General features: G+C 40.8%; 2 protein-coding genes and 1 non-coding gene across 4 annotated transcripts; all 3 read left to right on the forward strand.

Moving 5' to 3' along the window:
- Positions 1 to 6,691: 6,691 nt before the first annotated feature.
- Positions 6,692 to 15,572, forward strand: LOC109883081 (protein KRI1 homolog). Of its 2 annotated transcripts, none has more exons than XM_020475129.2 (25): positions 6,692 to 6,889; positions 7,214 to 7,290; positions 7,459 to 7,564; positions 7,687 to 7,792; positions 7,882 to 7,942; positions 8,029 to 8,078; positions 8,225 to 8,315; positions 8,417 to 8,494; positions 8,586 to 8,692; positions 8,825 to 8,957; positions 9,049 to 9,144; positions 9,248 to 9,418; positions 9,509 to 9,584; positions 9,674 to 9,792; positions 9,936 to 10,089; positions 10,215 to 10,345; positions 10,824 to 10,888; positions 10,998 to 11,093; positions 11,195 to 12,237; positions 13,283 to 13,451; positions 13,554 to 14,145; positions 14,344 to 14,445; positions 14,738 to 14,954; positions 15,094 to 15,170; positions 15,298 to 15,572. In XM_020475129.2, the coding sequence occupies exons 1-19, from the start codon at positions 6,805 to 6,807 to the stop codon at positions 11,688 to 11,690; spliced, it is 2,298 nt and encodes a 765-aa protein (XP_020330718.2). In that variant the 5' UTR covers positions 6,692 to 6,804; the 3' UTR covers positions 11,691 to 12,237; positions 13,283 to 13,451; positions 13,554 to 14,145; positions 14,344 to 14,445; positions 14,738 to 14,954; positions 15,094 to 15,170; positions 15,298 to 15,572. The 2 variants fall into 2 exon arrangements, with proteins under 2 accessions (XP_020330718.2, XP_031683583.1); XM_031827723.1 differs by having other exon boundaries at positions 14,850 to 14,954.
- Positions 10,548 to 10,645, forward strand: LOC116374523 (Z30 small nucleolar RNA). The gene has a single exon (XR_004210490.1). It is a non-coding gene; the product is annotated as a Z30 small nucleolar RNA (small nucleolar RNA).
- LOC109883082 (kinetochore protein Spc24-like) lies at positions 13,298 to 15,404 on the forward strand. Its single transcript, XM_031825979.1, has 5 exons — positions 13,298 to 13,451; positions 13,554 to 13,698; positions 14,850 to 14,954; positions 15,094 to 15,170; positions 15,298 to 15,404. The coding sequence occupies exons 1-5, from the start codon at positions 13,298 to 13,300 to the stop codon at positions 15,402 to 15,404; spliced, it is 588 nt and encodes a 195-aa protein (XP_031681839.1).
- Positions 15,573 to 16,846: the final 1,274 nt, after the last annotated feature.

The raw sequence follows: 16,846 nt of genomic DNA on the forward strand, positions 1-16,846 counted from the left end.
TATTAGAAAATGGAAGAAGTTCAAGATGGCGGTTAATCACCCTCGGTCTGGGGCTCCATGCAAGATCTCACCTCGTGGGGCATCAATGATCATGAGGAAGGTGAGGGATCAGCCCAGAACTACACGGCAGGACCTGGTCAATGAACAGAAGAGAGCTGGGACCACAGTCTCAAAGCAAACCATTAGTAACACACTACGCCGTCATGGATTAAAATCCTGCAGCGCACGCAAGGTCCCCCTGCTCAAGCCAGCGCATGTCCAGGCTCGTCTGAAGTTTGCCAATGACCATCTGGATGATCCAAAGGAGGAATGGGAGAAGGTCATGTGGTCTGATGAGACAAAAATAGAGCTTTTTGGTCTAAACTCCACTCGCTGTGTTTGGAGGAAGAAGAAGGATGAGTACAACCCCAAGAATACCATCCCAACCGTGAAGCATGGAGGTGGAAACATCATTCTTTGGGGATGCTTTTCTGCAAGGGGGACAGGACGACTGCACCGTATTGAGGGGAGGATGGATGGGGCCATGTATCGCGAGATCTTGGCCAACAACCTCCTTCCCTCAGTAAGAGCATTGAAGATGGGTCGTGGTTGGGTCTTCCAGCATGACAACGACCCGAAACACACAGCCAGGCTCCGTAAGAAGCATCTCAAGGTCCTGGAGTGGCTTAGCCAGTCTCCAGACCTGAACCCAATAGAAAATCTTTGGAGGGAGCTGAAAGTCCAAATTGCCCAGCGACAGCTCCGAAACCTGAAGGATCTGGAGAAGGTCTGTATGGAGGAGTGGGCCAAAATCCCTGCTGCAGTGTGTGCAAACCTGGTCAAGAACTACAGGAAACATATGATCTCTGTAATTGCAAACAAAGGTTTCTGTACCAAATATTAAGTTCTGCTTTTCTGATGTATCAAATACTTATGTCATGCAATAAAATGCAAATTAATTACTTAAAAATCATACAATGTGATTTTCTGGATTTTTGTTTTATATTCAGTCTCTCACAGTTGAAGTGTACCTATGATAAAAAATTACAGACCTCTACATGCTTTGTAAGTAGGAAAACCTGCAAAATCGGCAGTGTATCAAATACTTGTTCTCCCCACTGTAGAATTCAGAAATTAGGTATTGTAAATAACGTAGGTATTTATTTTACTTATGTCCGAGACTGACAAAATGTTGAGAAATAATGAGCAGATCATATAATTTACTATGTCTAGACTAATTTCTTTGTTCCTGAATTGTTTTAATATCAACATCTGACTTAAACTAACACCTGAGCCACTTGTTGAAATGAAACCCTTTGATAGTGAATGTTGTCTTGAATTCTATACATGAGCCAATTTAACCTCTATAACATCACCAGACAGGGACAAAGTCAAATCATAGCTTTTTATACCAATCGTCCACATTGCCTCACTAGTGGAGCACTATCCAAATGGGCGGTTAAACCCACTGACACTTATACTGTATGTCTATGTGCCTTGGTAACACTATTGCTGTCAATTTCCCTAATATGGTGTTTAATTGCAAGCCAAGACAGTAGATTTAGGACACTCTGTCTGAGATGTATCTTTCTCATTTTCTCCCTTGTCTAACTTTCTGTCATCCACTCATTCTCAAGCTTCCTGTCGAACTGTGTGAGAGCAGTATATAATTGTGTAATTCTTCTATGACAGAAAGCCTTAAAAAATTGGTTTTACGGGACCATGTGACCATAGGAGCCATGTTCATTGTTCATGTGTCATGCAACAGTAGTACACAGACTACACTCTTAGAAAAAAAGGGTGCTATTTAGAACCTAAAAGGGTTATTGGGCTGTCCCCATAGCAGAACCCTTTGAAGAACCCTTTTGGGTTCCAGGTAGAACCCTTTCCACAGAGGGTTATACGTGGAATCCAAAAGGGTTCTACATGGAACCAAAAATGGTTCTACTATGGGGACAGCTGAACCATTTTCAAACCCTTTTTTCTAAGAGTGTAGCATATCATGTCTTCATTCAGGTTCAGAAACATAAGTTTCATTTTAATGGTTTTAACAGAATTGTTTACTGGAGAGAGATATTTATTTGACTAAGTAAAAACTGATTATGACAGTTCTAGGTACTGAAATAGAAGCCGTCCAAGTGCATTATATATCATGCTGCTAACCTTTTAACCAGATGATTTATTCAAATACTAATGATAGTGTTGAGGTGGCTTTAGACCACAATGTTTGACACCTCTTTCTCTGAGGTCAGAGTGAAATGAATGTGTCTAACTGTTTACAATGAAATGTGTTTGACCTTGAGGATGTCACAGTGTTTCAGGTATTAGACAGACAGAGAGTTTGGGTAATTACATATGGCCTAAGTCTAACAAAGACATTATTGTTGAGTCAGTGAAAGTGTTTGTTTATGTTTCCTTTTTTAACATGGGGTTGGGGCTAAACATATTGTTTAATTCAAGAGCCATATGGAATAAATCCAGAAATGTGTGTTAACTAACATCAACAGTGCAGATCATGAATATGTAAATATTATGTTCATAATGTATTTGTAAATATGCATAACAAAAAGTGGTCATGATGTCCCAGTGTAGAATTTGTACACCGTTAAACATTTGATGTACATAAAAAAAATGCTTATATTTATTTTAGAATCATTACACTGTGATTGGTACTTTACTTGAAACCTGAAGTTTTGGTCTGACAAGCCTTTTTGTGTTGTAAATGTGTCATACATACATACACAAAATACAAGTTAACTGTGTTAATTGTGTTCGCTGCCTTTGGTTTTCCAGAATTATTCAATATTGAGATGCTTTAGTAGTTTCAAAATAGTCACCTTTCACATAGATCTATTATATTCCATAAGATTTTTAATTTGAGAATTAAATATTTCCAGAATTACATTTCTGTAACCTTTTAGATAATAAGGGCACTACCAATGGCCTTTACATTAGCAGGATGACAGCCTGTTGAATAACACAAACGTTCTGTAATTCCTGACAGAAGCATGGAAAATATTATGTATTTATTTATGAAATTGTATGATTGTAAATACACAAATCACACAGCTGTTTTATATTTCTGGACTATGTTGATTTATTGTGTTTAATTATATGGACTCAGACGACTGATTTTTAGTGTGAGCTTGTTTTTGTCTTAAAGAAAGAAAAAGGAGCACTCTGTTTCTGCACAGATCTGATTATTTATTGATGGGACGTAGGCCTACTTTTTGTCCAAGCTGGGAGGTAGTGTGTATGGGTACTTTCTTTCCATATGTAGACTGCAATATCTCATCTTCATGTCATATTGCCAGGAGCTTTCTGGTCTACAAAGTCATAATGACACCAGTTTATGTCAAAGCTACTGCACAAGAACACTTCAAGAGAACACTTTTCACAGCACACATCTCCAACTGAAACAATTTGCAGATTTTGGTGGCAGCCTTAAAAAACAGTGTCCAAGAATAACAGGAACAGCATCCAAGAAAGAAATGAGGTCTCAGGCTGTATCGGTCAGGTCAAACTGTCTATGTGTCCTGGCAGCAGGCTCCCTACTGTAGACAAAGTTCAAGGCTGTGAAGGGAGGATAAATGATAACGTACCAAGAAAACACACACACACGTCCGTACCTATGCATATACATTAAATACATAAAAAACATACAAACCCACATACATCTCCATTCCATTCAGGTTGTGACTCTGGCTGCCATTGTGAAAGATGGAAAATTAGGAAAATGAGGAGAGTCCCCATCCATATTAGACTGTCATGGGTGCTAACTGACCTTGGACACTAGATTATGTTACAGTAGGACAATACTGCACACACTTAAAGATAAAGTAGATGCTGGGTTTGGATCACTGGCGGAATAATGTTAACTAGCTGTCAGTAACTAGGACACTTATTCAGCTGGATATTTAGCCTCCTTTTGTTTGATTACTCTACTTGTGACATTCATCCAAACAAATAACTGCTCCCCGGAATATGACTTCATTTCCTAACACAGTGTCCTAGACTGGTTGTTTTTGTTGGCATGACGCATTTTTGAAGCAAAGAACCTCGGGTTGTCCTTAATCATTAACATAACAACATGAGTTCAGTACAGCTGAACTGGAGCTGGAGTTTATTAGAGGTACAGCAGAGTGTAAAACTGTAACAAACTATCAATATGGGCAGTATCCTTTATACTGGTATTCAAACAGATTGGTGTAATAAACCGTTTATATCATCAGTGTAGTTAATATGAAATACAACCTATCTATATGGAAACATATACTCTCTCATTTTAAGTAAACATTACAGAAGAGATAAATGGTGAGGCCATCCTGATTTTTTTTGTGTACATTGAATATCTGCCAATATTCTATGCAGAGGTTGGACGTATTCACTTTTCCCAGAAGGGGAAGCAGTGGGCGGAGGGTGGAAATAGGCCAGGGAAGGACACTGCTTCCTTCTGAAACCTGTTGATGTTTTGTCCATTGTTTACCTATATATCATGACATTTTTAGGTGAGCCCTCTCATGTAATGATGACATGATACAGTGTTATTCTACACATCAGAAAGCATTGATTTGTAGTTTTGCTTCCAGTTAAATGATTCATCCCATCTTGATCTATTTTCTTCAGATGAAGACAATCTTCATCTAATTTTGAACATATGCCAGGTCAGGTGAGAAAAACTCCTGAGCCACGGGGTAGGCTATTATAAAAGGATACATAAATTACACCAGTTTGAGATGTGTAACTTGGTAAAAAAAAAAATGTTTGAATTCACTTAATTTTAGTATTCTGCGATAAAGAGCACATGTTCAACTTAATAAAAAACTAGTTTTCACAACTCGAGGTTCAAAAACTAAATTACTACAGTATGTGGCACTGAGTCTAGAATAAAGTTACAGGGTTGAAGATTTCATCTTAAATTAGCCATACATACCCTTGTGACAGGGGAAAAGGAAGCTTGTTGCGTGCCACAGGGAGGTGCAATTGAATACAATACAAAAAAATGAAATTGTTAAAACATTTCTAGCTTGACTGGTATGCTCGAACCACTCAGTTTTCACCACAAAACACCAGAAAATGGCTAAATAGAGTAGAACCAACTCACCTTCTTGTACGCTATGATTTGACTATTAGATGTCAAGTAATAGTTTATCCATATTAAAATGAGAATTCAGTTCACGTAATAGGGTTGACCTTAAAATGAGGGACATTTTTTTTTTTACCTTAAAATTAATTACTAATCACATTAAATAAATATTGATCTTCAGAAATGACTTGGCCAAAGCAGCAAATTAACTGGGGCTTTACAATGATGGTGAAAGTCATAGAGGGTGCACTGAGGGACATGTCCAAATACTGAATTTTGTCTTCATTTATATGAAATCAAATCTGATTTATTGAAGTATCAATGTGGTCTGTATTAAAGAGCACTTCATTAAATATAACAAGCTTTAAAAATGTAACATTGGTGCACAATTTCTACTTAAAACATCAAAGGGATGCAAAAAGGCACTAATTTCGTGAAACGACAGAGTTATATTTCTGTCCCTTGGCTATCACCTCAGACCTCAAATAAACACCTTCCTCCTCTCTGAATCCCACTGCAGCCTCACTCCCTAGAGCCCTCCAATACCTGGTCAACTATTCAAGACATGAGGTGAATGAAACTACTTAAAGTCATGAATCATTCCAGAAACAGTCTCTTTATCTCAGGCACTATTATTTGCTTTAGGTGGGATGTGTTATTATTTGACAGACTCGTTTGACAGTGGTGATAAACTACATAGATTGGCAAAGAATTGCAATGTGAACATCACTGATGTTTTATTGTGGGGCCCAGGGAGATGAAGACTGACTCAGAGTAGCTGAGTACAAAGAGCAAACAGCAAAGAGAACATGGGTGATAATTGATGCCATGTAAGACCATATACGAGGTTGTTGTTTGAAAGGATCCGAGTAAAGCCCAATTCAGAGAGGTCAGAGCCACAGGAATGTTGAGGTGACAAACATAATATACTGAGAGAATTTGGGCATAGGCCTAACTCGTCCAACTAGACAAAAACAGAACATTATATTGATGAAGTATAAAAAAGGAATAGTTGTCTCGAGTAAACTGGTAAACTGGTGTCTTTGACCTGTTCTTTCTGAGTCAGATAATTGGAATAATTAATTCCATTACTGTTTTTAAAATACATTCCTAAGTCTTGTGTAAACTATCCGCCCAGTAGACATTATCTCCTGTACTTTCACTGTCTGGTTACCTTATGATATTTAAAAGACCATAGGGATGGACCAGCATGGTGCATATGGGACTATACATATTGACAATTTGTACCAGAGCACCCCCAGCTGTGCTACTGAGTCTCATTCCAAAAACAGTGTGATGGGCTACTACACACACAAACAACACAAAAACATTAGATAGCAGAGTAGATTAGCATTGTATCTGACGCACACATTGCTACTAGGTTGGAGATTATTACTCAACATAAATTATACTAATGTTCTTACTAACACAAAAGGCAAAGCCATCAATGCTCTCAAACTAGGACCCTTAATTTGAATTGGCAATATATTTCAAATAAATATTTTGTGATTTAAAACAAATATATACCAAAAATAATTTTATATTGGCAACAAATATATTTGTTGATAAAACGTACATATTTTCTAAACCTATGATTGCTTGAGCCTCGTTTGGAACTCTTGACCCTCCTCTCAGGAAACCACGTGGTAGTTCTATACACGCTGCTGTGGATGTTAGCATCATGAACAGACTTCACTGAATCCTTTTCCCGATAAATATTATCCAGTTCACAAGTAATCATGTCAGGCAAATCGGATTTCAAGATTAATTCAAAGTTTGCAGAGAAATATGACAAATATAGACAAAAAGAAGAGTTACAGAGGCGTAAGTGTGACTTCCCAGGCTTGTTAGCTAGATAGCTAGATGGCTAGCAAGCCAGCCGTCATGTTAGCTAAAGTTATCATTTTCCATTTGCTTGCTAACTTTTGATCCCATTCTCACTTGAAATTAATCTTATTCTGTAATTTATTTAACTTGCATATTAATACGCTCAGAAGTTAACTTAGCCATCATTACATTTTTTGGTTATAACTATGTAACGTTAGCTAGCATGTCCAGCTAGATAGCAATTTAGTTCTGTCTTGTTTTCCTGGCGGAATGCTTCCGAAACATTGAATGGCTTGTCATGTTCATTATTGATTATTTCAGTGAAAGACAAATATGGCGACCAAGCTGATGAGAGTGAGTCTGGTTCAGATTCAGAATCAGATGATGATAGCGAGGTGGTAAGTGCTATTACTGTATCTAATTTGGCTAGCTATATCGTTTCAAGTTCGCAATACAAACACTGCCATGGTGTTCTGTTTATGGTTTGTCAGTGTTTTTGGCCCTACCTTTATGTCCTTGACCTGTATATTTGTAATTTCAATGCAGACTGATGTGTGTCTTCTTAGGAACTTGACCCCAAAGCTGAAAGGGACTTCTACAGAACATTGTCTCTGCTGAAGAAGAAAGATCCTAAGATCTATCAGACTGATGCAACATTCTACACGGTGGAACGTATGTCATCAGTCAGTGTGTCTTGTTGTTGCTGCAACTGATTACGGTATGACAGTTTGATTCTGTGTTGCTTGTTTGTTTAAGAGGTGTCTTTCACCACCCAACTTTTCATTCTTAATCAGATGCATCCATTGGGGATGATGCCCAGCCTTCAACTTCAAAGAAAACCACAGAGAAGCCAATGTATCTGAAAGACTATGAGCGAAAAGTTATCTTGGAAAGGGGAGGGTGAGTGAGCTGCAGTGTTCCTACTGTGCATATCTTTGTATCTCATTTTGGGCAAATGGTTTGACAATAACAATTTGTCTCATTCCCAGTAAATATGAGGATGATGATGACGAGGAGAGTGATGATGAAGAGGCTGCAAAGAGGAGAGAGGCATGTTATGATACATTGTTTGACACATTTACATGGAGGTATGTCACGAGAAGTAATGTATTGTTTGCCTTTGCTTTCTTTGACAGAGAGCTGCATCTCCAAGTTACATCCAGGAGCAGAGAGAATTGAAAGAGAGGTAAGGGTTAAATTCTCTCATAATCACTGTGTAATCACAACCTTTGCCCTAAAGAACATGGTGTATTTACACAAATAAATAAACTCTTGTTTTCTGTCTTTTATAACTGTCTTTGGAACATAAACACTGTGTCATGCTTCCACCAGCTTCCGTAAATTCATACAGGACAGTGATGAGGAGGGCAGTGAAGAGGACTTTCAGCTGCTGAAGAGGAGGAGCAAAACTCAGGAAGAGAAGGTCCGTGGGAACCGGTGCCTGACTTTGTCTTATCATACAGTATAAAGCACTGCAGAGAGAAACATTCTATTCCTCTAACCTGTTATCTTTCTACCCAACAGGATAAAGAGGAAGAGGATTATGTGGACTGGCTGAAAGGCCAGGCAGAGCTGGGGGGCCCAGAAGTGGTGCAGGACATGGTGAGTGATGGAGAAACTGTTGGAATAGAGGGCAAGAGAGCGATATGTAATGACCTGCTGTGACTGAAATATGTGCTGTGTGTTGAGACAGAAATACTTGAGGGACTATTGGAACGACCCAGAGCTGGATGAGAAGGAGTGTTTCCTTAGGGATTTTGTCCTGAATAAGGGCTACATGGAGAAAAATGACGTGGACGGGTAAGAGTTATTTACACAAGTTATTTTATGTGTCTACACATATGTTTTGTCCATGTATGCTTTCAATTGTAATCGTAGAGCAGTGCTCAGCACCGCTCTGGCTGTGTACCAATCTGCCATGGCTGTGTGCAGGATCCCCAGCTATGACGAGGTGGTGAATGATGACGTGGAGGACTCAGAAGAGGATGGGGAGTCGTTCTTGGAGCGCCAGGAGGACTTTGAAAGACACTACAACTTCCGCTTTGAGGAGCCTGATGCCCAGAAGGTGGCCTTTCCCGTCTCTACATGCACATGTCTGTTTGTATGGCGTAGTGTATGTACCTTGGTCTCATATAGTATCTTATTGTTCCTTACAGATCAAGACTTACCCCCGTACCATTGCCACCTCTGTCCGCTCCAAAGACGAGCGCAGGAAGCTCAAAAGGGAGGAAGTGAAGGATAGGAAGAAAAGGGTCTGTAGACTCTCTTTTAGTTAATCTTATACATCACTCCATCCCTTCCTCATTTCTCTCACTCTCCCAACGAACCGACCTGTCACTCTTCTGGCCCCTGCAGGAGAAGGAGCAGAAGCATGAGCAGCTGAAGCAGCTGAAGAACCTGAAGCGTAATGAGATCATGCAGAAGCTACGGCGGCTGCAGGAGCTGACAGGCAACGAGCAGCTGGCCTTCAGTCAGGTGGACCTGGAGGGAGACTTTGACCCCCAGCAGCATGACCAGCTCATGCAGGTGACCACTCACACACCTCAAGAAGAGAAACTGATTGTAAATAAAGACACTCCTCTTATTGTCTCTCCCTGTATTTTTATCTTCTTCCAGAAATTCTTTGGTGATGAATATTATGGAGAGGAAGAGGGGGAGAAGCCCCAGTTTGAAGTTGAAGAGCTAGAGGGTGGTAAGTCACTCGTTGCTGATTTTATTATCTCAAGTAGAATCTAATACTTTAGAATACTTTGTAATAAGGTAGCTTTCTCTGTCCTGCAGAACACTGGAACTGGGACACATGGACAGGAGAGGTTGGAGACAAGGAATATGGTGGTGAAGAAGAGGAGCATGAAGGAGAAGAGTATGACCAGCCAAACTGTGAAGATCCAGACTTTATTGTGAGTTCCTCTAATATGACCATCACTTCAGCATTGCCTGCAGACCTTAAGAAGCACGTTTAGTGGCAGCTAGTCAGAAATAAAGGTCTCGTTGATGTTTGAGATTGTATGTGACTCACTCATCTGAATTCTCACTTGACTAGATGGATGCAGACTATGATCCCAGTCAGCCAAGCACCTCCAAGAAGCAGAAGAAAAAGGAGAAGATGAAGGTGGATGCCCCGCTGATGGGAAAGAAGAGAAAGAAGTCTCATTTTGCTGAGGTCATTACCCAAAACAAGCCTGTGTTTGACCCCCGTAAGTCTCAGGAGGTTCAGCACCATGAATCTTGGGTTATTTTCCATGACCTTTTAGATTCTGTTCGATGGACTATAGATATTGAGACTGAATGCTCTTTCATGCATCCATCCTTTGTGTTTCAGAGGAGAAGTCCTTTGAGCAGTACCTGGACGAGTACTATAAGCTGGACTATGAGGACATCATAGACGACATCCCCTGCAGGTTTCGCTACAGGCAGGTCCTGGCCAATGACTTTGGCCTGTCCACTGACGAGGTGAGACTGGGAGCCCTAGTTCCTACTAGGTTGTCTCAGGGTGGAGTCAATACAGGAAGTACACTAAAATTCTAATTATTATGCTTTTCAATTAGAAAAGTTTGGAGTTTGGTTAACTTTTTTAGTTGTCTGGAATTTAAATATAATTTACCCCCCCAACCCTGGGTTGTGCTATAGTGTTGTACTGTACAGACCCTGAGTCCTGCACTGATGAGCTGAGATGTGACTGACCTGGTATTGCCACCCTCCGGGGAAGGCTCTGACCAGGACATGACTTCAGTTAATCTTCTCTCTGAGCAGACGAGGATGAAGAGACAGAATGATAGAAAGGGAAATGCTTGTATGCACCGAGTTATCAACTTGCTTGGAGCCTTATCTGCACAAATTAGGTTTAGAGTCATTCTGTGGATTTAGAATATGTTTAAAGTGGCTGTATGAATATGTTACTATTACAGAAAGTAACTTGTTCTTCCCTCAGATCCTGGGAGCAGATGAGAAAGAGCTGAACCGCTGGGCCTCGCTAAAGAAGACCTGCATGTTCAGGTACTGAACCTGGTCTCAAAACAGTAGGCATTTACTAATCAGCTACTTATGGGGAAAATGGTCTTTCAGATTTTTCCTTTTCTATTTTTTTCTTCAATCTCCTTTTCAGGTCTGACAAGGAGGAGATGAGTGATTTGCAGAACTACAAAATCAAAGGACAAAATGTGAAGAAAAAGATAGAAGTATTGAACTCTTTCTATGCTGAGTGAGTATTCTACCATATGCAGATTGGCAGAATATGTTCTCTAAGAAATCTGAAAACTGAATTATCGTCATTGACCAACTTGTGCTCATATTTCTTTGCAGGGAGGACAAAGCAGAGGGCAAGACCAAAGTGGGCAAGAAGAGAAGAGACAGGATGAAGAATGCAGAGAAGGATGACAAGGATTTGGAGGATGATGATGATGATGATGAGTCTGGACCCAGTCAGGAAAGCTCTGCATTGGACTCTGGTGAGGGGGTGGTAGTCCAGGCACTGAGAGAGGCAGGAGACCAGGAAGAGGAGTTCCTGGTACCCAAATCCAAGAAGTTGAAACTGGAGCAGGAAACAGTTGCTTCCACTCAGGAGACTGCCAACGCAAGGACTGAAAGGCCAAAATTGCCCAAGAAGAAAAACAGGCACCCAGGAAGCCGCCTCATGTCGGGGAAGGGGCCCTTCAGGGTGAAAATGGGTGGGCGAGAGTTCAGCGGACAGAGACTGAAGGCCTATGGACTGAATCCCAAGAGACTGCACTTCAGGCAGCTTGGCAGGCAGAAACGAAAGGCTCAAGAGAAGACTGAGAAGCAAGGGATCAAGGAGTGAGGGATCCCTTGCAGGGTCGTTACAATACTATAAATCATTGGTTCCCAACCAGGGGTACTTGGCCTATCCACGGGGTATTTGAGAATAGACCATAGGTCTACTGGTAAAATGCACACGTGGGGTATTCCGGGCAGTGCAAAATTCAGTTGGTGGTACAGTAATCGAAAAAGGTTGGGAACCACTGCTATACGTTGTTCGTCTAACGAAAGTTAAACTCCGTGGGTCCATCGGGTTCCATTGTGTAAAATAAATCGTGCAATCATGACATTGGCGCCCCCATGTGGATCTAGCCAATCACAACTCTGGATATTTTTGGCGCTTTCTATTAATTCGATATTTTCAAATGTAGGCATCTACTTATTGTGTATGTGAATAAATATTTTACATTTGTCCTGTAATTTAGTTTTTTGTTTAGAAATAAAAAATTCCGTCAGGCACTTTCGCTGACACCTCATGTTAGCGCGCGCGTTCGCAGGACAAATTTGAATTACGGAAACGACTGAAGTGAAGCAAAACTCAGTGGACTGTTTACATTCGGCAAAACACGGTAAGTCAATCCTTGTACAACTTTTTAAACGTATCTAATTAAGATGTTAGTAACCGTAGCTGTCGTCAGAGGGTCTGGGCATTAAGTTGAATGCTGTTTTCAAGCAAGAGCCTCTGCAGCTAACCTTAGTTAGACATAGCATTTTATTTTGTTGACCGTAGGCAGCAAACCATTTTAGTGGTGATGCACCAGCTAACGTAAACTCACCCCGTTCCGTACAAATGTGCGCAACCGCAACATTCAAACTCGTACGAGGCTACAAAGAAAACTAATGTGACTGTTGACGTCAAAATCGGGGGTGTGAACTAAGTTTCTATTCATCGACATGGTAATGGCTCTATAGTATTGGAGAAAAGTTGAAAAAAACTGACCCTCCGTTACATCTTGACGTGTCATGTCGTAACGTACAGCAGGCATAAAGTAACTATTTCTGTTTTACAATCTCTCACCACCTGGTGTAGCACTTCTATCATCCTTTAAAAACAAGAAATGGACAGTGACAGGGGTAATTGCATGCGATCATCATTCTCAAAGCCTCTGTTCACTTCTAAGATCACTTTAGCACCGCCCTAAAAACATGATTCAAATTCGACACAAACCTTCAAATAGGTATGTAATGACACTATATCAACTCTTTTTTTTTATAGTGTTTTATTTACATTTTTAGAGGAGATGGGTGATAAGTTGGACAGATCGAGTGGGGGAAAAGCAATTTTCCCACTCATCTCTCCTTCTCACTATCACGCATTAGTTTCGCTTCCCCACCCGCCATTTTTAAAAAGACCCGACGGGCTAATTTCCTTGTTGAATTATGCAGAAACGGGCAGCGTTTAGGTCATGTAATTGATTCTGTTGGAAAGGGGAGAAATTGTGCTTTACAATGGTATTGACATTACAGTTGATCTGGAAGTATTACGTTTTTGGGGCGCTAAAATAAGGGCAATTGTACGGACCAAGGCGATGTACGAGTTTACATGAGTTTACATTAGTCTGCTCTAGAACAGGCAGTAATTTATAATCTATTTCTACAAAAAAAAATCCACAGAAAAGACGTGTCACCATGCTTCAGGATGTTATGGACACGGGAGAGTCGATGGTCAAAATACTGAAAAGCAGCAAAGCTGACGATGAATTAAGAAAAGTGAGAGAAAAACAGCAGTCTTTCTTTGAGCGACACATGGACACGATGAAAACCATCACACTGGTGTTAAACGGTAAGGAAAAATAATACACTTGTAGATCCTATCATATGATAACTTACTTTCTTTCCATACCTTCAAGATATATAGCCTAATCTTGATCGCCATTGTCCTCAGGTGTAGTTCAGTGTGAGGATGAGGCGAGCCAGAAGCTGCTGGGCATGGAGGGGCAGAAGAGCCAGGCAGAGTGGGAACTGGACAGTCTGGAGCAGGAGCTGCAGCAGTATACAGCAAGGAGCCAGAACATGGACTCAGAACTACAGTATCCTTCACTCAGTCATGCTCTGTCTCTACACAGAACAAGTTCTGTGAACCCCTCCTGTCTCAGCCTCCAGTATTTATGCTGCAGTAGTTTGTGTTGGGGGGCTAGGGTCAGTTTGTTATATCTGGAGTACTTCTCCTGTCCTATCCGGTGTCCTGTGTGAATTTAAGTATGCTCTCTCTAATTCTCTCTCTCGGAGGACCTGAGCCCTAGGACCATGCCTCAGCACTACCTGACATGATGACTCCTTGCTGTCCCCAGTCCACCTCGCCGTGCTGCTGCTCCAGTTTCAACTGTTCTGCCTGTGATTATTATTCGACTATGCTGGTCAATTATGAACATTTGAACATCTTGGCCATGTTCTGTTACAATCTCCACCCGGCACAGCCAGAAGAGGACTGGCCACCCCACATAGCCTGGTTCCTCTCTAGGTTTTGGCCTTTCTAGGTAGTTTTTCCTAGCTACCGTGCTTCTACACCTGCATTGCTTGCTGTTTGGGGTTTTAGGCTGGGTTTCTGTACAGCACTTTGAGATATCATCTGATGTACGAAGGGCTATATAAATACATTTGATTTGATAAATATACTGCAATTGGTGCTCTCTAACGTGCACATGAATGCTGTGTTGTCCATATAATGCATATAGGGAGCAGTCACATTCTACCCAGAGCTTGTCCATTGCTGCAGGCTGACCAGGCTGCCATCCATTGCTGAAAGTAGTTTGAGATTTCAGGTTATATGCCATACAGTGAGTATGCAGAGGATCCTCCTGGGGACTAGCGCGGAAGTGTGTTAAAATCTGAAACAACCCCTTTAAATCAGCTGTTTTCTCGAAAGAGAAATGCATGCACACATAAAAAAAAAACTACATAGATTTGATCTACTAGCTAAATGTTTTTATCACGTTACACTTATTTTGGGACTCCCCCTGTAAATGTAATTTGCCTGATGACATACTAGTGGACAAGGATTATTATTTAATACAAGCGCATTTGTTTCCTCACCTCTGTTCAATTACCTTTGACCTTTTTCAAAATCAGGCAAGGAGAGGTTGGAGTTGAGGAGTAGTAGAGGATGGAGTTGAGGAAGCGAGGAGTCGAACAGCACCAATTGAGATTCTCCCCGTGTTGGTTTCCTTGACCTGTTCCTCAGGTTCCTGCAGAGGAAGCTGGAGAGTCTGCGTGACTCGGAGCAGGAGCTGCAGACCCTGCAGCAGGAGGTTGATGATGACACTACGGAGGTCATCCCATCAGCCATGTGAGTAGGACTAACAGCCTACTGAAATAATTACTCCCAACACCACACGAGCCCACCACACTAAACCATGATAGTCGGTGAGCATTGATCTCACATCATGAACAGCATGGTGCAACTTGACAAACTGTTCATTCTGCAGATACGTGGCCCAGTTGTACCACAAGGTGACCAAGATCAAGTGGGAGTATGACATGGAGCCACACATTCTGAGAGGAGGTATTTGTCACTGCATAACTGTTTTTCCATCACAAAGTCACAAATGTGGAATTCTTGTTTAATGGCTGGCTGATGTGGGTTTTAGTTGCGTTTAACTAAAGTTTGAGTGTACTTTAATCCCTTTCAGTGCACTATGGAGCTGACCTGGCCACACCAATCAACATAGACACCACTGTGCGGTCTCGGTGTTCAGTCAGTGATGAGCTGTGGAACTTTGTCAACACTGAATGGTAGAAGAGATCAAAGGAAAGTTGCCATATTTGTCCAGTAGTTGTTTGTCCTGTAGTTGGATTGTCTGTGTGTTGTAATACATTTGTTTTATACTAAGATTGTATTCCTATTGTTGGTATTGACTTACATGACATTTTGTTATATTGAATAAAGTACTTTTCCTAAACATCACATTTCCTAGAACACTTATTTGAGTAGTAACCTATAACCCTAGCTTTTATTTGTATCTACTTTCACCATAGTCATTATGATTTTTATAAAGACTATTTTCTCCCAATAGGTCATTGCAAGCCCACTGTTTTTTGATACAGTACTGAAATTACTGTATTGAAAAGTTGGGTGCTGCTCACCTTTTTAATGCAATAAATGTCCAATGTGAAGGTGTGCTTATGCAACAGACAGTATTCTGTACTGCGTTGCAACAACAACAAAAATTAAATAACTTTTATTTGCAAAGTTTGTGAGTTTCTGGAATGGTAACTGTTATTCATGGTAAATGCTATTCCTCCATGGGCTTTCCATGTCTAAAGCAAGGAAGATGCACAATTGACTAGTGTTTCTGAGATTTTGGTTGAATAAAAAGATAATTGTAACTGCTGCAGTAATAATGTGTTGCTGTTATTAGTTGTCAACCCATTGAAGTTTCCCAATTGGCAGGGCAGAAAGCCTGACGTGAGTTATTGTGGAGATTTTCATTTTAGAGCAACTGTATTTATTACATTTGCGGCCAGCCCAAACTTGACCCACTTGCAAAAGTCCATGTTGACAAAGTGAGTTCAACCATTTATGGTTGAGAGGACTTGTTTCTAGTCTTGAATGGAAAAGGGCAGTTTTTTGCTCACACACAATTGATGCAACTTTTACCATTACTCTTCATTGCACGTCCCACAGGTTTTGTAAATGAGTCATTTTTATTGCCGATGCTTAGGTAGGTTTCTGCCAGTGTAGCATTGTGGTGAGTAGTTGATTTGATACAGGGCGGGGGACAGGTTTCGTTTGGATCTCAACTCGTGTAACCTCGTCAGCTGGTGGTTTCTTGTTGATAATCTTACTGGAAACGGGGCATCAAGTATATTGTCCCCAATGACTGCTGCCTTCTCTCTGTGTTGCCACAAGCGCATGCCTTCTTCTTGGGTTGTTGCTTGTGGTATGGATTTGGTGCACTGGGTTAAGTGGGGGGTTTGTCGCGTGTGCTTGTGTGTTTACTTCAATAACTTCAGCATCGATCAGACATTTACATTATATTGTGATATACAGTACATCGTTTCTTTGGCATCTGTCTCTGCTCTATCGTGGGAAACTACACCTTGGTGTATATGTACAGTGCCTTGCGAAAGTATTCGGCCCCCTTGAACTTTGCGACCTTTTGCCACATTTCAGGCTTCAAACATAAAGATATAAAACTGTATTTTTTTGTGAAGAATCAACAACAAGTGGGACACAAT

This window comes from Oncorhynchus kisutch, linkage group LG6 (assembly GCF_002021735.2).
Source record: "Oncorhynchus kisutch isolate 150728-3 linkage group LG6, Okis_V2, whole genome shotgun sequence".
Classification (NCBI taxonomy): Eukaryota; Metazoa; Chordata; class Actinopteri; order Salmoniformes; family Salmonidae; genus Oncorhynchus; species Oncorhynchus kisutch.